This window comes from Rhincodon typus, chromosome 29 (assembly GCF_021869965.1).
Source record: "Rhincodon typus isolate 14 chromosome 29, sRhiTyp1.1, whole genome shotgun sequence".
Lineage (NCBI taxonomy): Eukaryota > Metazoa > Chordata > Chondrichthyes > Orectolobiformes > Rhincodontidae > Rhincodon > Rhincodon typus.
Window position 1 is genome coordinate 20919388 of NC_063360.1, and position 26547 is coordinate 20945934.

Sequence of the window (26547 nt, forward strand, 5' to 3'; positions counted from 1 at the left end):
TTCCCCATATTTGTTTTTTTTTGTGCTTTCTTATCGCGAAAGAAACGCGAGACATTATTTCTATTTGACGATTAGTGAAACGATTGATGGAGTGGGTCAGGCGGGTTGTAGTCAGAGCTGCGCCGGCGGGTGAGAGAGGACCTTTGTTCTGGTGTTGACGGTTGGGTAAACAATGAGTTCGAAGCGGAGTCGGGAGCGGGACCGGAGTCGGAGCCACAGCCACAGCAAGAGGAAGGAGAAGCGGCGCCGCTCCCGGTCAGCTTCCCGGGACGGGAGATGGAGGAGGAACGGCAGCCGGAACCGGAGCCCATCCCCCAGAGGCGACCGATGGTTAAAATCGCGCTCGTCCCCCGCCCGATCCCGGAGCCGGTCTCGTTCACCGCCGCCTTCTCCCCGTCCTACCTCCTCATCCTCTTCCCCCTCCGGCAGCCCGAGCAGTGTCAGCCGCTTGCTGAGCCTCCAGGAGAAGCTGAGGCAGAAAGCCGAGAAGAAGCAGCAGCGAGAACTAGCCAAGGCCATCGAGACCCCGGAGGAGAAGCGGGCCCGCCGCCTGGCTAGGAAAGAGGCCAAAGAAAGGAAGAAGAGGGAGAAAATGGGCTGGAGCGAGGAGTACATGGGCTACACGAACGCGGACAATCCATTCGGAGACAACAACCTGCTCGGCACCTTTATCTGGCATAAGGTTACCGACGATTGTCTCGCACTCATTTTGCTGCTGAATGTCAGTCGCCCTTCGTTCAGGGTTGACACTAATCTTAAAAGTTATGAGGAAGGGTCACTCGATCCGAAACGTTAACTCTGATTCCTTTCCACAGATGCTGCCAGACCTGCTGCGCTTCTCCAGCAATTTCTGTTTTTGTTTCTAATCTTAAAGCTGACCTGCTCTTCCTTTTGGTGATGCTCAGGATTCATGGGACATATCTTGTGCTCCCAGAGGTAGCAACTTTAGAGGCAGGAAGGCCACTTAGACAGGGGGCAGGAGAAGAATTTCCTGTCTCCACCAGAATTAAATTTAGAGTGAGAAGGACGACCTTCCTGCCCTGCCCCCATTTGAGGCTGTTCAGTGACCAATTAAGGATTAGGCATAGGCTGTAGTCCACTGCCCCAAGGATTAATCAAGCTGCAAGCAGGCCTGTCACTACGTAGTGTACCCAACAAGTTAACCTGTTCAAGCAGTTTATTAAGCTGGGGCTTGTGTAAGATCCTTGATCAAAAGTGTTTAGTGTTTGCCATGAGGTTGGACATGGAGCAGGGGTTGCCACTGAGAGTACCCCACCTGACACGTACACATGCCTACAAACAAAAATTACTTATATGGTAGCTTTGTCCTGGTTGTTGTCCTCGGAGCAGCCATTACCACCTCTGTGGCACTGCCAGCCCCCAGGCAGCAGCCCTCACTGGGCATGCCTCTTGAGCCTGGTCTTAAAGAGTCAGTACAGCTCTCCAGCCAGCTGAGGAGAACCTTGCCTCCGCAACAAGACTCTGCCCATGGTATGAAGGAACTTGCATTTATTGTCCTAATTTTTACAATTCAGCTGCTAGAAAATGCTTTTCACCCAATGAAGCATTTCTAAAGGGTTGTTTATGGTTGTACTGTAGGAAGTAACAGCACTTAAGTTGCGTGCATAAGTCCTGCAAGCAGCAATGTGACAATGAACAGTTAATTTGTATTGATGTTGAGGGTGAAATATAGGCCAGGATATCAGGAGAATTCTTCTCTTCCTCTTTGAAAAGTGGTACAGTATCTTTTACTTGCACCTTGGAAGATTTGAGACCTTTATTTAAAGTCTTGTTAAGATAGCTTGTGATTGTTGAGAAAAAGGTTTTGGAATTTTGTCCAAGCGTTGTTTTGGCTGACTTTTCCATACACCTTTATTTTTCCCAGATTCCACACTGCCCAACCTCTGCAATTTCTTCCTTAGCATTTATATACATACATTTACTTCTATTTGCTATACTGTCTCAGAAATCGATCTACCCTATGTCAGTTAATTTGCTTTGATAGTTACGTGACGAAGTTTGCCCAGGATAACCAGTCTTCTATGGGATCTTATGCATCCATTTGAAGAGGCAGGTGGAACCTAGGTTTAATAGTACCAGCAAGAGTGCAGTACTTCTGCCTGCACCAAAATTATTGTTAGTGATTTTATGATGTTGGATGTTTTACTTCTATTAAAATTCCCAACCTTTGTGATTGAATTGGTATTGACCCCTCCTAACTCTAACTTCAACCATAAAATGTTTTGAGATCTTGCTGTCCTGAACTCTGGCCTTGTGGACAATTGTGAATTCCTTCACACCTCCGTTTGTGGTTATGCCTTCGGCTGTCTAGTTCCTAAGGATAGAATTCCATCCTTAAATCTCTATACTCAGCTATCCTCTTTTAAAGTCATTCCTTAGAATCTACAACCAAGATTTAGGTAGCCTACCCTAATATTTCTTTGTGGGTCAGTGTCAGATTGTTTTCCTGTGAAATGTGCTGAGACATTGTTCATTAAAGGTGTTTTTTAATATTTGCACATCATTGCAGGAGTGGTACTTACCTTTTTAAAATTGTGATCGATAACATTGTAGGTATTTTCTAATCAACCTGTTCAGTGAAGTTGTGATGCACACCTGGAGCAGGTGGCACTTGAGCCCGGGTCTTCTCTTTCAGAGGGAGGGACTCTATCACTGTGCCACAAGCAGTCCCTAGATAACATTGCATTGTAACAGATCTGAAGGAGCTTTGGTTGAAAATTAATGCTTCTTTGAGCTCTAATTGGCTGAAATCTCCTCTAATTGAGGTATATAAGGTGCTTAAGTGGGGGTTGACAAAATGAATGTAGAAACCATATTTCCTCGATCCAATCTAGAATGAGAAGTCATACTTTTATATTAAGGTGTACCAGATTTAAAATGGAAATGAGAAATTACTTCTCTCGAAGATTCATGAACCCCAGAATGTAGGGGATAAGGGGACTTTTAAGTACATTTTAAGGAGGTGGATGGATTTTTAAGTAGAGGGTTATGGAGAGCAGGCAGGAAAGTGGGGTTGAGGTCGCAATCAGCCATAATTATATCAAATGGCAGAGCAGACTTGAAGGGCTGAATTGCCTGCTGCTGCTTTGTGTTCATATTTTTGATTTTATAGATTTTTCACATGTTCAGAATAGATTGTGGTTCAGTAAGTGTTATTGCTTTATTAAAATTAACTTTTCATTTCTTTCATTATAGGCTTTGGAAAAGAAAGGAATTAGTCACCTGGCTGAGAAAGATTTAAAGGACAGAAACAAGCAAATTCAAGAGGACAACCGCTTGGAATTGCAAAAAGTATGGGTTTAATATCTGTCGATCTTCCGTTGGAACTGTACCTTGTGGTTTGCAACTGAGCTAAATGCATTTCTCAGCCATTTTCTCATAATGGTTGTAACTGACTGCTGAATGTTTGAGAGTTAGTTCATGGGATGTTTTTATTGAGAAGAGTAACTAATTCAGTATATAGTCTGTAGTGCGTTCCTTAAAATAAAATTGATTTAATCTTGTTACCTGAAATGAGAACATCGCTTGCTAGAGACTCCCCTCATATGAAACAACATTTCTCATTAAGTGACTGCTCCAAATTTTTTTTTCTGCTGTTTAGTACAGTTCTTCTAAGTTTTGTCATCTGCAAAGTCAGAAATTGTACCCTGCACATCATGATTAATATACTGCCGAAAAAGCAAAGATCCCAATACCAACCCCTTGGGAACTCCACTACAAACCTTACTGCAGTGGAAAAATATCTATGGACCATTAATCTCTGTTTCTTATGACTTGGCCAGCTTTATATCCACATTATTTGTATCCCTTTTATTGCATGTTTATAATTTCCTTCAAATTGGTTGTGTGGCATGTTATCCGGCATCTTCTGAGATTCCATATACACTACAAATGAAAGCAGGAGAATGTTGGAGAGCTGGTGCAGTCATGATGGCCCAAAATGGCCCCTTCTGCAATGCAGCTTTTCTGTGATTCCATAAATATTTAACACATTTATTGATTGTCTTTTGCTACATGTTTCTTTTATTTGCTTCTGTTTGTTTAAGATAATATTAGAAGGTTATTTAATTGCCATCAACAGGAGAAATTTCTTCTTAGTTAGCCATGAGCTACACTGAAAGATATCAAAACTGTTTCTGCCATTGGTAAATGTTGGAAACTGGACAGAGCTAATTAGAGTTTGGTTTAGAATATATCTTGTTTGTAAACATGAGGACCAGTTATAAAGTAGAAAATGAAAGTTCATAGAATCATGGAATCCCTGTAGTGTGGAAACAGGCCTTTTGGACCAGCAAGTCCACACAGACACTCGGAGCATCCCACCCATGACCCATCCCGCTATAACCCACCTAATCTACACATCCCTCAACACTATGGGCAATTTAGCATGACCAATCCACCTAGCCTGCACATTTTTGGACTGTGGGAGGAAACCGGAGCACCAGGAGGAAACCCACACAGACGCGGGGAGAATGTGCAAACTCAACATAGACAGTTGCCCAAGGGTGGAATTGAACCAGGGTCCCTGGTGCTGTGAGGCAGTGTGATTCTGTGATTCTAAAGTTACTCACCATCTTTCCAAGGTCAGAAAAGCATAGGTGTATTGAAAAGGCCACACACACGGACCAGGTACTGAACTTCAACAGTAACCATCCCAACACACCCAAACGAAGCTGTGTGCGAACACTATTTAAATGGGTGACAATACACTGCAGCAACACAGAACTATGCCAAGAGGAAGAAGAATACCTCTTCCAGGTTTTCAAGGATAATGGATATTCAAAAAACTGGGTCAGAAGATGTCTACACGAACAACATCAGGAAGATACCACACGCCCCGACACACTCATCACACGACCCTACATCAGGAACACATCGGAACTAACCACAAGACTCCTACGACCGCTGGGCATCAGAGTGGCACACAAGCCCACATCAACCCTACGACAACTGCTCACCCGAACTAAAGACCCACTCCCGCCATGGACAGGACCAATGCCATCTAGAAGATCCCTCGCAGAGACTGTGAGAAACGCTACATCGGACAAACAGGAAGGAAACTAACAACAAGGGTACATGAACACCAACTGGCTACAAAAAGACACGACCAATACTCGCTCATCTCAATCCACGTGGATGAGGAGAACTACCAATTCGACTGGGACAAGCTAAGCAGAGACAGGCACGGGAATTCCTAGAAGCCTGGCACGCCACCAAGAAAGTCATTTATAAACAAATAGAACTCGACCCCATATACACTCCACTACGAAGGAAAACCGGAATTGAGGCAATCCAGCTCAATGGACCCCAGAGTTTAAAAACCAGGTGGGAAAACACACTGACGCTTCACTGGAGGCTGCACTGATGATGTTACCCAGCATGGTAACGAAACGTTTGTGGAATAACAAACCACCTCGGCGAGCCAACCAACGTCAACACCCACAACCCGAGCTACAAATCTATTCCAAAACCTTAGGAAAAACCCTTGTTTTGTCAATCCTATTTCCTGGATTTCAGGCTTGTCAGCATTTTTTTTACGTTAAAAATTTGTTAACTTTTTTATCAACAAAATTAAACTTGTTGACAAACTAGTATCAATTTTGTAGAAACAGTTTGTGAGAAACAGTAAGTGGAAACACAGAACTGATTTACGGAACAAATTTACACTTCTAATGTAAACAAACATAAAACTGATAAATGCTTGTCCTGTAAATGACTAATGCACATTCGATAAACCTTTCATCAATGAATTAAAGAAAAGCGCTAACTTATGAGCCATAATTTGGATCATTAATTTTAAAAGCCTTTGTTTGATTGTGCAACAAAATCTTTTGGCCAAATTAAACAATGTGCTTTTTGGCAAAGAGTTCTTACACATTCTGTTTATGGCTGTAGGTGAAACAACTACGTCTGGAACGAGAGCGGGAAAAGTGCCTACGGGAACAGGAGCTGGAGATGTTACAACGCGAGAAGGAAGCTGAGCACTTTAAGACCTGGGCAGAACAAGAGGATTATTTCCATTTACAGCAAGCTAAATTGAGGTAAACAAAACAAGTTTCATATTTGGCAAGGTGTATTGAGACAAACTATTCCATATTCTCTAGATTGAAAAGAATGTAGTTCTGCCTCTATTGGAATATCACCTTGTTCTGTACTGGGCATTGTAACCTCTATTTCCAGAGAGGAAAGTGACGTTGTTCCTAGTGAGTTAGTGTGTTATTTTAAAAAAAAATACTTACAGGAAGTCCAAACATTTGCACACATGTACGTTTGTTTTTAAAATACTACAACTTGAGGCAAATTTGCTGAATTATTCAAAATTAAATCTAAGTGATGTTTTATTTTTGTTTGGCTCATTTATTTTAATAATCAATTCTGATGCTTAATGATAAATTTGCTGTTTGATCTGCTACTGAATCTCTCTCAGCTAAAGAATTCAATAAAAACAGAACATGCTGAAAATACTCAGCAAGATGGGCAGCATTTGCTGAGGAGAGAAAAATGGGACAAACATTTCAGGTCAGGGCCTTTTGCCAGAACTGCATTCTGATGGAAGGTCAACCTGAAGTGTTAACTCTGTTTCTGTTTCCAAAGATGCTGCCTGATCTATTCAGTGTTTCCAGTACTTTCTATTTCTATTTCAAATTTCCAGCATTCTAAATGCCTTTCTTTTTGCTGAGGTATTCAACACTTGTTGACCCTGGAGAAAATATAAATAAAATAAACTGAAGTACCTGCTCCCATTGGTACCTATGTGACTTCTGCTGAATGCATGTGTGCACAAGCTATAAACCACTTCTTTGAAAAGAAATTATTCGTGGAATGTGGGTTTCATGAACCGGGACAGTATTTATTACCCAAAGGAATTTTTGAAAACTTGAATTTTGAATTTTTGAAACTTGGATGAGATGAGATTTACATTTTTAAACCAGTCACCTTGAATAATTAGTAAAGATGTTCAACTGAAACTCAAAATTCATTTAAATGTTTATCCTGTATAAAATGCGAGTGTTAATTTCGTCTATTTATACAGACCTGAATGAATTCCTCTGGGGAGGCTAGGAAAGAAGTTTGTTTGTGTAATGTATGCTTTGTTCCTGCAATCTGTTAATTTATTTCATCTGGTAATTCTATCCAACTTTTACACGGTGTGCAATATAGAAGAATAGTAAGTCTGAGTAGTAGCATACTTCATGTTGATGTATTTATGTTAGTGAGAAGAAAGCTGTCAATTTGTTCTTGTTTTAGATCAAAGATTCGCATTTTAGGAGGCAGAGCCAAGCCAATTGACCTTCTTGCAAAATACATCAGTGCAGAAGATGATGATCTAGCTGTAGAAATGCACGAACCTTACACGTTTCTAAATGGGCTGACTGCGTCAGATTTGGAAGATCTTCTTGAAGATATAAGGGTGTGTACCATTTCATATCCTCTTCTTTGGTGATGTCTTAAGATTGTATTATTGAAGATTCCTTTTTTTTTAATTCACTCACGGAATGTGGGCATCACTGGATGCCCAGCATTTATTGCTCATTCTCAGTTGTCCTTGAAGGTGGTGGCAAGCTGCCGACCTGAACCACTGCAGTCCATGTGCTGTAGGTTGACCCACGGTGCCCTTAGGGAGGGAATTTCAGGATTTTGACCCAGGAACGGCGATATATTTCCAAGTCAGGGTGGTGAGTGATTTGGAGGGGTACGTGCAGGTGGTGGTGTTCCCACTAACGTTCTAATTTAGTTTGCTCAATTGTATCAAACTGCAGGTGATTCACCACCGTCAGCTACGAATGACTAATAGATGTCGACATTGCCAGTGATGCGTGTGTTCCCTGAGGATTTATAAGAGAAATAGCAAAATTTTGTTTTCAGAATGCTTGCTTTGACATTGAAAAGTATTTCAGCCCTCTGACTACTCCAAATGCTAAAAGTAAAGCAAGTTTCTCACAGCTACTTCTAACTGTAGCTATCACACTGTAGTAATATTAGAGAACTGCATACAGTGACTACTTTGTAACACCTTGGAGCCTGCTCCACTTTGCTTCAAATTTTGTTGCTTGGGGAAATGTGACAGTACTAAATAATTTTAACAAAATAGGGGCAGATTTGAACCAATTCAATTTAAAATAACACACATCAACATTTTTTATAAATTGTAGTTGTCTCAATATTGAGAGTCAACTAGCAAAGTCCTGATGTTGGAAGATGACAATTTATTGGCTCTTTTCAGTCTGAGAGCTGATCAGCTCCAGCATTGACAAGTAATCAAGATAAAAGTATTCAATTAACTTGCCTCTCAGCCAGCTTGCACTGTCAAAATTTGACTGTGAGGATGTTTCAGATTTCTTGTGTGTTAAATTATTGATGCTCAGAACTTTTAAAGATGTATGTTTGAGGTACTGCCACTAGATGTCACAGTTGCACTAAATTTGAATTTTCACAATGTGTAAATTGTTCAAAACACTTGGTAAACTTAAGTTTATGAATAGCTCAACATTCATGAGACTTTTGAAGATATGAAGGGAAAGAATTCTGGAGAAGAAAAGAGTGAGGCAGTAATGGCTGAAGGTTTGCAAGTTTAACAAAACTGCCTTGAAATGTAGTGGCTTTATTGTGTAGATGTTTCAGATCCCTCTTGCCCTCCCAGTAATTTATCTTGAGCAGGTTGAATACTTTAAAATTTGTTTAAAATTGAATTTCCTGTTATGCTGTCAGCCTGAGAAGGGACCAAAACATGGGAAGAGAGGAAGACTTCTTTTTTTTTAAGAAAAAGCAAATCATGGCACCTTAAGAAACTCAGCTGCCCAGGGTTTACAAGAAGCTGGAGAACTTCTTTTTCTATAGGAGAGTCAAAGGTTCTATGACCACAGTTGTGAATTGTGAATGGTGTTTCCTGTCTGGTGTGAGGGTAAAAATATATCTCTGAACAGATGCAGGATATTCTGGAAGGAGGACTCCTATGGTGTGTTGATAGTGTCCCTCCCTCTGAGCTAGGAGGCCTGGGTTCAAGGCCAATCCACTCCAAAGATATCATAACATCCATGGACAATTTGATTTTAAATAATACCTAGCATAGCCAGAGTTATAATCCATGTTGGAGCCAATGACAAAAATGGGAATTTTGTTTTAGAGCTAGGAAGCAGATTAAAGAACAGGCGGCTTAAGTGATCATCTCTGTATTACTCCATCTGTGAGGTGCAGTAAATACAGTGTGCAGTAAAAAAAAAAAACTACGCAGAATAAAACAGTGCAGAGAAAATCGGAAGAAGATCTAAGAAAGGCAAAAAGAATCAAAATCTTTTATAAATCTATAAAACGAAAAGGAATTGTGGAACTCAGTGGGGACTAAAAAGAGAGAATTTTTGTGGAAAGTTGGATACCTGAGTTAATGAATGAGAATTTCCCAGCCTTCGTTATAAAAGAGCATAAAGCTAAAGTTGGAATAAAGAGAGAAAAGAGATTGTTTTGTATAAAAAGGTGGTCCTAAATATTATCACATGATCCATATAGATTGTATTTCAGGTGACTAAGGTGGAGCTAGCAGAAACTCTGCCCACAATCTCTCAGTTCTCCTTGAATATGGGAATGTTTCCAGGGACCATCTTGCATGATTTTTAGAAAAGGTGGAAGAATGATAAACCAGGTAACAATTAGCCAGTCAGTCTAATGTCAGTCATCAGAAAACTCCTCTTCTGCTCCTATGATGCTGCTTGGCCTGCTGTGTTCATCCAGCCCTGCACCTTGTTGTCTCGGATTCTCCAGCATCTGCAGTTCCTACTATCTCGGAAAACTACTCCAACTAGTGATCCCAATTAGTGCCGTGGAGCTACAGTACACAGATGATACTTGTGTATGTGCAGTCTCAGAGGTCGTACTCCAGACTGTTGTCAGCACGTTTTTATGGAGGCATGTGAGACCATGCGTATCGCCCTGAACATCCGCAAGACAAAGGTCCTCCATGCCAGTGGCCTGGCATTGTGGAGTAAACACTCGATCATCAAGGTCCATGGGGAGGCCTCAGAGAACATTGACCACTTCCAATACCTCAAATGTCGTGTGGACCAAAACAACTATTGTAGAAGAGATCCAGCATCGCCTCTAGTGTGCTAGTGCAGCCTTTGGCCACTTGAGGAAAAGGATGTTTGAGAACAACAATGTCAGATCTGACACTAAGATCGTGGTTTACAGAGCTGTGATGGTTCCCACCCTCCTATATGGCTCTAAGACATGGGCTGTCTACAGTAGGCACCTCAAGGCACTGGAGCAGTAACACCAATGTTGCCTGTGCAAGGCCCTGCAAACCTGCTGGGAAGAAAGACATAACAACACCAATATCCTCAACCAAGCCAACATCTCCAGCATTGAGGCACTGACCACTTTTGATCGGCTATAATGGATTGGGCACATCGTCCACATGACTGACACTCCCCAAGAAGGTGCTCCCAGCTTTGAACCAACAGGTGAGCCCCACGTGGATAGAGGGCGCATTTCACTGATACCCTCAAGGCCTCACTGGTGAAGAATGGCATTCCCACAGACACCTGGAAATCACTGGCCCAAGACTGTCCAAAGTGGAGGAGGAGTATCCAGGAAGGTGTCGAGCATCTCAAGACTTGCTGTTGGGGGAGAAAAGCCAGGCAAAAGCAGCAAAAGTGCCCTGACCACCACCTGCCCCAAGTGTTACAGCACCTGCAATAGGTGCATCGGTATTGACAGCCACCTATGGACTTGCCCTGAGTGGCAGAGTCATTCTCCCCTGCGAGAGAATGTCAGTGATGATGACGAGACCACTGTTGGGTAATTATGACGAAGTTCTCTGAAGCAAAATGAAGAAATTAGATATGTATGGATTTTCATGAAGATTGGGATAAGTTACCACAACCGACCTTTTTGTTTTGAAGAAAGAAGCACTTGGGGCAAACCTTGTGTACAGTTTCACAGTCTGCAGATGAATCAAAAAATGAGCAAAAATATAAATAGAGTGTGGATAGTCGTGGACTTTGAGAGGTTATGAATTAGTGAAATTGGCAAATGCAGTTTAATCTATACAAGTGTGAATAATTCACTTTGAAAAGGAACATTGTGGAGAGTTAGTATCCTCTAAATGGTATTATTCTGAGTGGATGAGAACAGTGGCCTGGGCTGCATTTGAAAGTGGTATGCCAGGTTGATAATGTACTTAAACTATATCGGTTATTTGGCTTTGTGGTTAGGGATGTAATACAAAAGTAAGGAAGTCACTGCTAAAGCTTTAGAAGTCATTGGTTAGGCTCATCTGAAATATTGTATACAATTCTGGATACTACTGTTAAGAAAGAACGCCAAAGTCTCAGCCGTGGTACAGTGGAGAATAACCAGAAGTTAGGGGGCTTCAGTTATGTGGGGAGATTTGATAAACTGGGATTTTTGTCCCCATAGCAGATTTGATCAAAATGTAATGTAAAAGAAGTGCCCCACATTGAGGGGTTTTGATAGATGAAGATGGATGAAACCTATTTCCCAAGCAAGTAAGTCGGTAGAGGTCATAGATTTAAAAAATGAACGAGAGAAACAAATTTATTCCACACAGGATTATGGTGATCTGGAACACATTATGTGAAAGAGTGGTGGAAACCGCTTCCTTGGGAAATTTCAAAAGGCATTTGGATTTATTTGTTGGGAACTATTTTGTAGGGTTGTGGAAGAAAAGCTAGATGTGTCCTATCATTGATAGTTGTGCCTTGAGTCCAGATCACTCCCTCGCTGGCCTTACTTGAGGTCATCCTTGAAAATAACCTCACTCAATAAGATTTTAGTAACTGTGCTTCCTCCAGCTTAGGTAAGATGTAGAGGGTTGCCTTTCGGATTGGAGGCCTGTGACCAGCGGTGTGCCATGATGATCGGTACTGGGTCCACTGCTTTTCGTCACCTGTCCAACATTTAAATAATGCAAAAGTGGTTAACTGCATACTTAATCACATTACGATGCATCTGCCAAGTATTTATTCGCTCACTCACTCAACTAAATTGCTTTGAAGTTTCTTCCCTTTCACCTCTCTCAATTTCTTAGTTTTGTGTCATCAACAAACTTGGAAATATTATGTTGATTCTGTCAGCCAAATTGTTGATGTATGTTATGAGCAGCTGGGGCCCCAGCAATGATGCCTGTTTTACCCCACAGTGAAAATGACTCGTTTTATTTCTATGGAATTCATTCCTATTGGAAGTGGAGGTATGTGAAAAATTAATGAGGGCAGGTTTCTGTTTAGTCATGAGGTGTGCAGTGGTTGGCTCTGTTTTAACATTCACTGGCAAGGATTACACATTACTGATGGGTGTGTATCCCTTTGGATTGAGTTACTGTGGAAATATTAATTGGACAGTGTTAATAATATTTTGAACACTTTGTGTAGATAAACTTCAAAGGAAAACACTTCAGCAAATTAGACTGTTACGTGATTTAGAAGTAGAAACATTAACATTATGCAAGGTCTAACCATATGCAAGTTGAAGATCTTTGAGACTGACTGACTGACTTTTATCATTTTCCTAAGGTTTATATGGAGTTGGAGCAGGGAAAGAATGCTGACTTCTGGAGAGATATGACAACTATTACTGAGGATGAAATAAGTAACCTGAAAAAGCTTGAAGCTTCTGGAAAAGGACCAGGTAAACGGAAAATAATGGAGTATATTCAGAGAGTGGACAGTTTGAATTTATTTAAGCTGATTTTTTTTTTCATTAACCAGTTATGCTGCAGATTTGCAGTGCTAAAACTTTGTGCATAAATAAATATACCTAGCTACCTTCCCAGACACACAAATTATACAAGTTTTGCTATTAATATAGATTTCATACAAAAATTTGAGCAGTAATAGACTATTTGGCCCCTTGACCCTGCTCCACCATTCAATATGATCATGCTGATCTGTTTTGTTTAGAATTCCACATCCCCATCGACTCATGGTTAACCCTTGATTTCCCCTACCTAACCAGATCTATCCGCCCGTCTCTTCAAGATGGTTGCTGTTCAAATGTCGCACAACCAGTGGGAGAAAAAGGTTCTCGTTCTGAAAGGGCAATAAAACACAAATAATTTTAAAATAATGCCCTAGTTCTGATCCATGAGGAAGTATCCACATCCACCTTGTCAGGACCATTTTGTACAATTCAGTGGAGTCACCTCTCGCTCTTCCAAACTCCTTTTGGAAACAAGTCCAGCCTATATAACGTATCCTTATGCAACCAATCATTCAAAGTACCAGTCTAGTAAACTTCTTCTGAACCACCTCCAACGCAGTTATATCCTTGCTCAAATAAGGAGATTAAAACTCCACACATTATTCAAGATGTGGCATTGCCTGTTCCCATTATAATATTTATTTTATGTTCAAGTCCTCGTGTAATAAAGGATTTCTTGAATACATATTGTACCTGCATACTAATTTGTAGTGACTTGAGCACCTACGTCCCTCTGCAGCTCAGAATTCTATGTGGGTCTCTATTTTAATAATACTCTGCTTTTATTTTAAACTTTTCCTGCCAAAGTGAACAACTTCACATTTTCTCATATTATACTCCATTTACCAGATCCTTGTCCCTCACTCAACCTATGTCCATCTGTAACTTCTTCATACCTATCTTAAATGACCTAGATGGGGTATCACTATGTAAATTGTAAAAAATTGAGGCCTCAGCATATCCTGCCAAGACCAATTTGCATACACTTTTTGTTTTCCATCAGCTGAGAAAGGCTGAGAGAACTTCAGACCTATTGGGCAAGTACTGACACTTTTGCCCTTTGGCTCCCTACCTGCCTCACTCTGTAGCACCCTCCCGTCTGTGAATCTGATGACCTAAGCAGTATGACTGCCTCCTGGTACAAAGAATGTAGTTAAGCTTCCCCCCCCGTCCCCTCCCTTACGCATCATAATGTCTGTTGTTCGGCATCTAGCTCGAACTAAGCTGAATCTGCTTGAACTTCAAACTCATACTGCAGACCTGTTTGTCCTGGATCATGTTGACATCCTGGACTTCCCACATACTGCAACCTTGACATTCCATCAGAACTGTCACTCTTAATGAGTTTTAATTATTTAATTTATATGATTTACTCATTTGTTACTTCTATGTATACTTGTCATTCACTTTACCTCGAATTTGTGTACAATGTTAAATGGAAAAGACTTTAACCACTTTTCAAGAGTCAACAAAACAATCATTTACAGAAAACTAAAATTAGAACAAGATTTGGTGAGCTGTTTCATTTACTCACCAGTAAATTTGGGATCTAAATGGGGAAAAGAAAATACCTCTCTTGGCTGAAAACTTTTATCCAACTGCGTGACCTCTAGCTTTGAAGGTTGACTTTAAAGCCAGTTGAAACCTGTAACAGATTAGACTGTAGAATGTTAATCGAATAATAATAATTTAATAATTAGGAATTATCCACAGGAAAAGTTGTATCATCTAGGGTGATGGCTGATCTAGTCATGTCTGAGGAATTTCCCTGCAGTACAGGAAGGTTGTTAAAAATTTCCTATAATAATGCAAAATACTGTGTTTTATTCTCTACCAAATGAAACTGTTATTTCTGTGTGTTAAACAGTATGTTAGTTGTAACGGTTGGTTACTGTGTTTGTATTTGTCCATCTCCAAACTTAATTCGTGTCATGCGGCACCCAGGGAGTTTTGTTTTCCTTGTCTACGCGTTGTTGCTTTAGAAAGGTTGACAATTTTTTAACTGATTTTATTATTTCTACCCCCACCCTCTCAGACTAAGTATGCTTTGTATTTAAAACTGTCACTTCCCAGTTTAGACATGCATGCTCGTGCCATGGACACTTTCTTCAATATGTATGAACTCCCTAGCCTTCCAGCCTCTGCATGTTTGCGCTCTCCAACTTATACCTCGTCCAGGTTCCTAGTGCAAGTTCCAAGTTCAGTCTGCCTCCCTGAACCAACCTAAAGCTCATCTCCTTTTCTAAATTTCCTGATACATTTATTCTCCATTTTATGATTCCAACTGCTATCTATTTGCACTCTGACATACAGAGAAACAATGCACCAACTCCTGAATGTTTGGAACAAAAAAAAAGCTTAAAGTATTTGAGCTAGAATTTCAAACCAGTACTTATAGTGGAGCAGGTTGCGATCAGGACACCAATCAATGGTTAAGGAGTTCATGCAGCAAAGCACAGTATGAGAAACCACTTGCAGCAAGGTCTCTCAGTGACGGAGAAGTACTGCTAATGCCAGCACATTTTATTTTTCTTTGTATCAGTGCTTTCCATTTAGACTCCAATGGCAGAAATTATATGCAGTAGCTTAGAGCTACACCACATGCACATCATGATTACAAAGGGAAAGAACCTGTATGAAACAGTCAGAAGCAATGCAAGGACAAAATATAAGGCTTGAGGGCTAGAGAGAACCAAACAAACTGAATAAAGGTCTCCAATACAGTTCATTGTTCACTCAGTGAAGGATTTTGTTGCTGGGAAGTACAATCAGATCCATTTTGTTTTCTTTGAAGGGACTGTTGGGAAGTGTATTTTTGTAATCATGTAGACATGTTAATCATGTTGTATTCTATGCCAAGGATGAGTTCTTAGACCCAGTCAAATATTAAGTGTATTCAAGAATAGCAACACAGAACACATGCTGTTGCTTTACATGGCTTTGAGTTCAATATTTCATTCTCTCTTTCTCGGACTTCCCATTTTTCTGTCCTCCTTCTAATTTATAGTTATGATATCATCCTAGCAAGCTGCAATAATCTACAGGGTTCTGCATTCTTTAGATTTTTAACCAATTTTCAATACTAGTTCAAGTCAATGTAGGTCTTGTTCCAGGCTATCTCAAGATTTACCTCTCTGTTCTGACTTACATGGCTCCCAAGACTGACCAACATGGTAGATTGGTTAGTAAGATTAGATCACATAGAATCCGGGGGAGCTAGGCAATTGGATACAAAATTGATTTGGCGGTTAGATGTAGAGAGTTGCCTTTCGGGTTGGAAGCCTGTGACCAGCGGTGTGCCACAATGATTGGTACTGGGTCCGCTGCTTTTTCGTCTTTATATTATATAAGATTAGGAGGAATGGTTAATAAGTTTGCCGATGACACCAAAATAGGTGGTGTAGTGAATCTTAAAGAAGATTATCTGAGTACAATGGGACCTTGATCAGATGGGCAAATGGGCCAAGAAGTGGCAGATGGAGTTTAGTTTAAAGAAATGGGAGTTGTTGCATTTTGGTAAGCAAACCAGGGCAGGACTTTATACAGTAAATGATAGGGTCCTGGGGAGTGTTGCCAAACAGAGGGACCTTAGGGATGCAGGTGCATAGTTTCTTGAAACTGGAGTCGCAGGTAGACAGGGTGGTAAAGAAAGCATCTGGCGTACTTGCCTTCATTGGTCAGAACATGAGTATAGGAGTCGGGATATCATGTTGTGGCAGGACTTTGGATATTGCATACAATTCTGGTTGCCCTTCTTCTATAGGAAAGATGTTGTTAAACTTGAGGGTGCAGAACAGATTTACGAGGATGTTGCCGGGACTGGAGTGTTTGAATTATAGGGAGAGGATGAATAGGCTGGGCTTTTCTTCCCTGGACCGTCAAAGGCTAAAGATTGACCTTTATAGAAGTTTATAAAATCATGGGGGGCATGGATAGGGTGAATAGCCAAGGTCTTTTTCCTAGGGTGGGGGGAGTCCAAAACTAGAGAGCATAGGTTTAATGTGAGAGGGGAAAGATTTTAAAAGGACCTGAGGGGTAACTTTTTCACACAGGGTGGTGCATGTATGGAACAAGTTGCCAAAGGAAGACGTGGAAGTGGGTACAATTACAACATTTTAAAAGTCATCTGAATGGATATATGAATAGGAAGGGTTTAGAAGGCTATGGGCCAAATGCTGGCAAATGGGACTTAGGTCAGATTGGGATGTCTGGTACACAGACAAGTTGGACTGAAGGGCCTGTTTCTGTGCTGTACGATTCTATGACTCTATGAATAGGCTTTTAGGACTTAGCAATGACTGGAACGTAATCAGTTGGTTGCAGATAAATTGAACTTTAAATGTGTAACCTGTCTCAGAGCAGGCTGCTCATGATCTCTGGACAAAAATTGTACTTTTAACTCTCTCCAAACTTCCAGATTTAGTTTTAGGATAGTAAAAGAAAAATATTTCTTGTGTCATGTTACTTCATTTGCCATTCACCTACAATCTGTGTCCTTTGATGCTTGACTCTTCTATAATAAGAGTTCTACTCCATACTGCTGTTTACTTTGAGCATTTCTGTAACTCAAATGGATAGATAAGCAAAAGATATAACAGTTTTGAGCTGCTGCATTCTGTTTAGTACTTGAAACATTGCTTCCCAAACTTTTTCCCACTGTGGCCCCATTTTGAGACTTGAAAATTGGTGTGATCATTGACTGAGAATAGCTGATATAACTGTCAAAATTGCATAGTGGCCTTGCAAACCTTGCAAAACACTAGGTGTCTTGACCCCCACTTTGGAGAAGCCCTGGCTTAAAATGTCTGTTGATCTTGGTGATCATATCATATGACATGCGCATTTTGCAAAATGTGGTTCATAGGCCTTGTAAGGTATGATACCATGTAAAAATCATCTTTAGTTTTATACGATTGCTTCTCTGTACCTACTATAATGGTCAGGTGGATATTGAAAATAAATGGATCATTGAGTCCTCAAATGGGATCTTGCAGCTGTGATGCAGGTATACCTTCAGCACAGAATGGAAAACAAGTAGTACAGTAACAAAAACATTAAGTTTGACTTATCATGCATGGCTTCTAGGCGTGGACATTCTACTAAATGATAGTAGTTCCATATTGAATAAGTGCTTGTTTACAAATTTCAGTGGCAGTGTCCAGATATGTTTCTTCCTCTAGAATTGGTCACGTTTGAATTTTGTTCAAAGCTGAATGATTGTAGAATACTGTTTCTAATTCACTGTTTTTCTTTAAATTCTTCTCCAGGAGAGAGGAGAGAAGGAATCAACACTTCAGTGAGCACTGATGTCCAGTCGGTATTTAAAGGGAAAACTTACAACCAGCTTCAAGCATTGTACCTGAACATTGAGGCAAAGATCAAAACTGGTGGTTCAAATCTGGACATTGGCTATTGGGAATCTTTATTGCAACAACTCAAGGCATATATGGCCAGAGCCAGGTAGGATTGACCACAAGGGGCAGAGGGCCGATTTTAAAAAAAAAAAACAAAAGGATTCATAATGAGTATTATTTCCTTTTTATTTGCACACAGTGGGGCTTTGCAAAGTGTTTTGGATTGCTGTGCAACAGTGCATTTCAGAGGGGACGTTGGTTTATGGGAATGAAATTTTTGGCTCAATTCCGATCTGCTTTTCTGTGGTTGTAATGGTACTGCTTGGTAGAACTCTAATTTTTGAAGTATTGTTGCCATTGAATGGTACATATCAGCATGTATCTATGTGAATATTACAAACGTACAGGCAATGGAGCCCTTGTACGTGAGATATGGATTCTGGAATGTTGCCCAAGTTGCCCAACTCCACTTAGACAAAGACAATCAGCAAGCTTTTTTGTCCACTGGCCGTCCTACATAGAAACTGTAACAGGCTGTTCAGCGCGACATGTCTCGGTATTTAGCCTCCACAAAGTGAAGGTAAACAAATAGCCTTTAATTGTATTTATCTTCCATGTCACAAATAATTTTGTTATCACTCAGTGCTTTAAGTTGTGCATTTAAATGCTACAGATATTATGCAGTGATTATGATTTCCAAAATTCTGGAATTGTCCAAACATTGAAAAGTGGCAAATATAATGCTACTGCTTAAAACAAAAAGGGAGAGAAAGAACAGCGAACTACAGACCAATTAACCTGACATTAGTCATCAGAAAAATACAGGAGGCCATTATGAAGACGTGGTAACAGACACTTGGAAAATTATAACTTGATTACACCAAATAGAAGTGGTTTTACAAAAGTGAAATTATGTTAATTACATCCCAAACCTTTAACAGATTTAACAATCACAGTATGTAATGGGGAACTAGTGGGTGTAGTATGTTTGGATCTTCAGAAAGCATTTCATAAGGTGCTGCACAAAAGGTTGCATAAGGTAAGCTTGTGGAATTGTGTGTATATACTGGTATGAATAGAGAATTGTTGAAAAGATGGAAGACAGCGAAGGAATAAAAGGAGCACTTACAGGTTGGCAATCTGTTGACTGACTGACTGACTAGTGTGGTGCTACAAGGCTCACTTCTGGAACGTCAACTATTAAATAATTTATATTGTCATCCTGGAGGCAGTGTTAATGCATCCATGTTTTATGACAGTGCAAAGCGTGAAATGTGAAGGAATGTGATGTTGTCAATTTTGGCAGGAGGAAGAGAAAATGAGTATTTTTCAAATAGTGTGAATTTATTAAGTGGTGATGACTGGAAGGATTTGAATGAACTTAAAAAGGCAATATTTTGCTGACATACAAGTACAGCAAGCATTAAGGAAGACAAATAGTGAGAAAAAAGTGAAGTCTTGCTGCAATTATACAGAGCTTTAGTGAGATCCCATCTGGAGTACCATGAACCGTTTTGGTCTCTATTGATATAATGCCTCCGAGGTGAGGCAAAAAAGGTTTATTTTAAAGTGGTTGTTTTATGATAGAGATTAACTCTAGTGGGCCTGCACTCTGAAACTTAGAAGAATGAAAGATTACCTCATTGCAACCTATAAGATTCTTCAAGGATTGACAGTACAGAATTTGGATGGAAAGTTTAGAACTAATGTCGTTATCCCAGGATAAATATCAAGTCACTTAAGATGAGAAGAAATTTCTTCATTCGGATGGCTGGGAATTTTGGAATTCTGTACTCCAAATAGCATTATGGATATTCAAGGCAGAGATCCATAAATGTTGGATTTTAAGGGAATTGAGATGTCAAAATGAAGTAGATAGTGATGAGGCGAAGACCAGCTGTGATCTTATTAGACAGTAGAGCAGTCACAACTTCTGTTTCTTTTATTTTTTATCCTAATGAGATATTAAAAGGTCACAGATTTGTCCTTTATTTCCTCTATATTATTACCTTATTTGAATGAACTGTTACATATTTTGTATTTGTGATGTTTCCCTCAGACTACGTGAAAGGCATCAGGATGTATTGCGTCAGAAGCTTTACAAACTGAAGCAAGAGCAGGGAGTGGAAAGTGAACCATTGTTTCCCATTCTAAAGAAAGAATCGGAGTCTCCCAAGGAAAAGTACGTATTCGTGCTGTTTTAAGGTCTGTCCTCCATCTGGTTATTGCAGAGGACAAGAGCACTTAGAATCACTTTTTGTTTAATATCTTGAATCATGAATTAACCTAATTTTTTAATGTAGGATCATTATTTAGAAGCTATCACACTAAATGTTAGCATTGCTCCATGTTGGAGACATTCTTAAGATTAAATATTGGTGATCCATGTAATTTCTATTTTCATGAAGTTCATTGCAGTCAACTGTGTGTTCTACTGACCATAAAGGTAAATGGAAGAAGAACAGATTTAAAAGTTTTTGGTCATAGTAAAACATTTTGGGTTTCAGGTGTTGATGAACTGATGGTGCTTTACTGTCATGGTTTCTGATGTTGCCCTCTCCACAGTATTACAGCCTTGTATTATTCTGATTATTAATCTTCAGGAAGGCAACGCGATGATATGATAGTTCGTGTTAATCAAGGCCTTTGGTTCCATTCTGTACATCTATTTACTTTCATGGAAATAGCTTGTGAGGTACCTGTGAAAACTGTTCTGTTACAAGTGATTGATCTCAGCAGGCTTACTTGAGGCAGCTGCATGTTAAAAAAGTTGTCTTATTTTCATTTACTTGTGTACTCAGTAAATTTCAGTAAAGAACAGAGCAACCTGTCCTCATCCAACAGTTCTAATACAGAGCACCTTGCTGTCAAGTAAGGATAACAGATATTTGAAAGATTAAAGTGAGAACATTTTTCGTCTTTTCCTTGTGACTGTAAAATCACTTTGTATATCTTTTGTAAGTTATTTTACACTTTGGCTGTGCCTCTATTGGATTGGTCATAATAATTTTCAGTGTTGTGTCATAAACGTTTGAAAATTACTGATCAGTTGAATATAGAAACTGGACTGTGACTACCAGTGCCTTAACAAGAACAAGAAGAACTGGAGAAAACTTAGCAAGATTACTGAAATGGAGGAGTTTCTAGATGGTGTGGCTACAGCATAATTCCATCAATAGCATTGTCTATAAAGACCTATAAAACCCTGCCCTTCATTGAAACTGGAGATGAAATATCTTCCCAACTCCTGACCGCTACCATCTATAAATGCAAGGCCAGCAAATACATGGAAAACCGTCACCTGCAAATGCGCTGTGTCAAAATCCTAGAATTCCCTCCCAGTTGGCATTGTGGGTTTGCCTATTACATTTGAACTGTGACATTTCAAGAAGGCATTTTCTTAAGGGCAGCCAGAGATGGGCAATAAAATGTTGGCACAGCCAACAATGCCAGCATACCATAAATGAGCTACATTATATAGCAAAATTGAAGCTACTATGAATTGAACTGATTCTACGGCCAATACTACTTTATACTGAATCATAAAAATAACTGAAATTATATGAAGTGATAGAGATATACTTATTGCTAATTTCCATTGAATTGTTTTGACACTAATTCCAATTAAATATTTTAACACCTTGCACTACTGTAAAGTATTTGACCCAAATAATAATTTTATACAGGATAGTGAACTATTAGTCATTATGGAATAATTTTATTAATTTCCTAGATCAGTCAATTTCTGTGATTGAAGTGGCAGTGCAATGTGGGAAAAGTTTATGTATCGGGATTGTTGATGTTAAATCTCTGTTTCTTTAGAGAGAACAGTATTGTCTTTTTCATTATTGTAACATCTGTCTATAACAAGTAACAGAAAATGGCTAATGTCAAAGAAGTAAACTCAAATATATTTTTGTACTCTACAGTTTCAGTTTATCTGAATATTATTTTGTTTTTATTAGAATGGATGAAACCGGCCGAAATGAATTACATCAGAATATTTGCATGCTGAAGCAAAATCAAGAAATTGAAAATGAGCCATTCTTTTTAATTCCAAATAAAGAGCCTCCATTTCCTAAGAACAGGTACGTATCCTTATTTTTTTTTTTAATTTCTGTGCTATATGTGCCTGTTCTGGAGACCCAGAAATTTTAACCACTCATTTTGACCTAATGGTGTAGACATCAATTGAATTTCAGAATTTACTAAAGCAGCTTCACACAGTAAACATTTGCAATCCTCTCGATCTTATGGCATCAGTCACAATGTCCGTCCTCTTGGAACCCCCTCCATCCTTTTTCACCTTCTTTATTTTTGTTTTTTCTTCATTACTTCTGTGCTAGTGCTGACCAATTTTACTTCATTTCGTGCCTTCCCACCTCTTGTTTCGGCCTAACCTCTCTGTAACATTGTCCCTTTCCTCTGGCCCTCTGCCTTGTTTCTTGCAGGTACTTTTTTAGAATTCCTAGGTACAAACACAAATTCTGATATTCAGAATTGGTGTTACTTGTCTGCCATATCAGCCTTTCATTATATTCAAGAAAGCTGGCTTCTTTATATAATTAACTTTGGCACAAAGACCAAGCTACTTTTTATGTTTTATACCCTTGAAATATTCTTCCACATTGTAAAATAGCAAATAGTTATAGCAATAGCTAGGGTAACGTCCTCTACATTGGACAGAATATATCCAAAAGAAGAATCAAAAGTGTTTAAGCATGTTTTGGCAAAACTGTTACTCGTTTCCTAATTAACCAACCATTTTTGATAGAAATTTTGAAAGTGATTCCACTTTGATGGTTCTGAGGCCCACTAGCTATCACTTTTAAAGAGTGAGATTCTGATTTTTTAACTTTATCCTGAAGATCAGGCGAAGACGAGGAAGCACCAGGCACTTCTGCCTCAGGCACTTCTGCCTCAGGCACTTCAGAAACAAATGAAGATGATGAGAATGCAGAGCCAGAAGCTGAAGGAGAGGCGGTGCTTACTGAGGAGGATCTAATCCAGCAAAGCTTGGATGATTATGATGCTGGCAAATACAGTCCTAGGTTACTCAGCCCTCATGAACTACCTATGGACACCCACATAGTAGATGCTGAAGAAGATCTGCAAAAATTAATGATGGCAAGACAGCAATTGCAAGTGACAGGTAAATGAACGATCTGTTGACTAAACAATCTTCCAAAATCTGAGAGTTTTTTGTTAATAAACTGTGTTGCTTCATGTTGTAACTATTTTACTAATTATTTTCATTAACTGCAAAAATTGCATTTCAGTTTTTATTTATTACATATCTTTCCACACCACAGTCTCTGAAATGTCACCTTTCCTTGCCCAAGGTTTCCCATCTTGATGAAAAGGTTATTTCATTTCACATGTTCTGTTCTTGAAGGGTCAGCAGGGTCACCTTTTGTTCTCACATTTCATTCTGACCTGTTTTCAGCAAACAGCTTTCAGTATAATATCAATAAGGATGCCCTTCCAACCCACTTGTGATAACCAGTATATTTCTTATTTGTGTGTTCTAACTGTATTCCTCAAATTCTGAATGAAAAGCAAGAGGGGAAAGCACAATTATGATTAAGATATGTGCAAGCTGTTCTTTAGTTCCTAAGCATCGAGATGTGGCATTTTAATGTGCTACATGTCATGATTATCTAGGCATATTAAATATTGAGGATCTGTACGTCAAATTATAAATTTTAGTTATTATGACCTATAGTTTCTTCAAGTAATTAATGTTTGCTTTGTAGATTGAATTATCTTCTGTTTTCAGCATCTGTTTTACTTCTTTTGCGTAGGTGATGCCAGTGAGAGTGCTGAAGATGCCTTTGTACGCAAAGCCAAGGAGGGAATGGGAACTGATGAAGCTCAGTTCAGTGTGGAGATGCCCTTAACTGGCAAAGTCTATCTTTGGGCTGACAAATATCGTCCAAGGAAACCCCGCTTTTTCAATCGTGTTCATACAGGCTTTGAGTGGAACAAATACAATCAAACACATTATGATTTTGACAATCCTCCTCCAAAGATAGTCCAGGGTTACAAATTCAACATATTTTATCCAGATCTTATTGACAAAAGGGCAACCCCACATTATTTCCTTGAGCCATGTGTGGACAACAAAGACTTTGCAATTCTACGCTTCCATGCAGGCCCTCCATATGAAGATATTGCTTTTAAAATTGTGAACCGTGAATGGGAGTACTCTCACAGGCATGGTTTTAGGTGTCAATTTGCCAATGGAATATTTCAACTGTGGTTTCACTTCAAAAGATATCGTTACAGAAGATAAAAGCACCAGTGTCAAAGGATATGACAATTTATTGTGTTTTGTTTGCACCCTTTCCTGAGATTGCAACATACACAACTGGTTGACAGAAGACTTTAAAATGGTATTTCCAAACAAGACACATTTTTTTCACAATAACGTGAGATAATTTTAACCCTGCCTATACTTTTGTTTTTCTAGTAAGCTTCTGTGGTCATGGAAATACAAGCTTATTATAAATTATAATACTGTCCAGCTGTAAGAACTAAATCTCTTAAAATGTCTATATCTTTTGACATATATTTGTGTTGTTGCTTTGATCTCTTTTGCAAGAACTTGGCAGTTCTTCATTTTTTCAATACAATTTTTTTCAGAAGGAATATAGAAATTTGGAGTAGGCTATTTAATCCCTCAAGCTTATTCCACCATTTATGAGATCATGGTTAATATGCAGTCAAGCTTCACGTGCCTGCCTATGTTCCATATCCCTTCATATATGTGGCTATCAAACTGAGCTTGAAAGTTAACAATGTATCTACATCAATTGTCATTTATTGAAGAGAGAACTTCTGTCATCCCTTTGAGTGAAGAATATTTTATAATTTCATTTCTGAACACACTGACTCCAATTTTTAGACACTGGTCATTTTTCCCTATTCCTCCCACATCCCCCAGTCCTAAACATTCCAACTTGTGAAAATAGTCTTGTTTCCCCAGTCTGCCCTGGTTGTCGCCCTTTATCTTAAAAATTTGTTTAAATCACCTCTTGATCTGCTGAATGTCAAGGAATAAATAAGCTCTTAACAAGCATTATCTTGAATTAACCATTCTGTGAACTGACTCAGTCCTACAATGTTGTGTCCTGTGCAATATTACATTGAGATCCAATGTGCCATACAAATATCTAAATATATAATTTTGAGTGGTGTTATTGGCAAAGGAAGACTCCAGTTCTATAACATCAGGATTCTCCAGTTCAGCAACTGTTATATCTGATATGGTCAGTTTTCACACAGTACGTTTCCACATGCATTGAGATTTATTGTAGTTAGTGTTGATTAAATGGTAATGGACAAACTAGGTAGTTCCCACTTTGTTGAATAAAGCTATGGATCGTTTATATCCACCTAAGCAGAGAACTTAAGCCGTTCAATGTCTTGTCAGCGAGGTGGCATTCCCAGTATTGAATTAAATCCTGGACTGGGCTTGATCCCACATCTTTATTTTTCAGATCTACAGTATGGATAATACTGGCATACTCCTGAGTGGAGATGCCTTGCAGTTTTTTAAAAAAAAACCTTATTCTGTATCAATTGAAATTTTGTCATGCAGTGTTAGCGTTTCACACATTGAGCTTGTGAAATTATTTGCCTATCGAAACACCAAATATTGTAATAAATTTTTTTGTTGCCACTAATTTTAAGTGTCTTTGAGCCAGTGAAGAGTAAAAGCAGGAGCAGAGTTAACTTGAATTGACCATTTTTCCTAAAGCTGCCATTTACTTAACAATGCTCTCAAAACTGACCAAATTGCTTAAATTATCTCGTGCAATTTTTTTCATTCAGGTGATGACAATTTATAACAATATTTATGTCACATTTATAAAAAGAATTCTAAAAGAAGTGTGTAAAATTGCATACAAGATCAGTTGCTAAGTGATAAAAATTATGTCAAATTTCAGCTCTTCGTGCTGTAGTTTCAATTGGCAATGTGTTTATCATTCTGGAATTTTCAGCTGCTCTCAGCAAGGTCTTATTGTGCATTGAATCAGAAGATGTTTCTACTCTAGTGCTGTGAAACTACATGCATCCACCATAATAGTCTGTGCGCCATGAAAATAAAGTGAAAAGGACGGGTTTTTTGTTTTTGTTCCTGTAAAGAATTTTTGTGTGAGATGCATTATGCAATTCATTGTTTAGTTTTTTTTTAATAGCCAGAATAATTTTAGTTTAATTGTGAACATTGAAGAAAATAATTTGTCATATTTTCAGCATATTGTACAGTTTTCTTGATTATTGATTAAATCAGCAAAAAACTAAAAATTCACTATGAAGTAAGGCAAAAGAAAAAAAAGTATTTTTCTGATTCAAGAAATAACTCAGGAGGGGGGAAGGTTAGAAAAAAGTTTTAAATAAAAGTTTTTTTGCTTTTTAATGGTGTCTTGAGATGAGTCTTGTGTTGTTGAAA

The 26547-nt window shown here is 39.0% G+C and overlaps 1 protein-coding gene and 1 long non-coding RNA gene across 2 annotated transcripts in view; one reads left to right on the top strand and one right to left on the bottom strand.

The window, feature by feature from the left end:
* The first annotated feature begins 42 nt into the window (after positions 1-42).
* cactin lies at positions 43-26514 on the top strand. The gene is made up of 10 exons (XM_020516857.2): positions 43-682; positions 3217-3312; positions 5917-6062; positions 7270-7432; positions 12549-12663; positions 18003-18195; positions 20149-20271; positions 22055-22177; positions 22958-23241; positions 23894-26514. The coding sequence occupies exons 1-10, from the start codon at positions 173-175 to the stop codon at positions 24382-24384; spliced, it is 2244 nt and encodes a 747-aa protein (XP_020372446.2). The 5' UTR covers positions 43-172; the 3' UTR covers positions 24385-26514.
* LOC125486461 overlaps positions 11541-26547 on the bottom strand; it is a 50814-nt gene continuing 35807 nt past the window's right edge. The window contains exons 3-4 of the long non-coding RNA XR_007265121.1: positions 14307-14380; positions 11541-11923 (exon numbers count right to left, since the gene is read on the bottom strand). This is a non-coding gene — a long non-coding RNA (uncharacterized LOC125486461). The remainder of the gene's footprint in view (positions 11924-14306; positions 14381-26547) is intronic.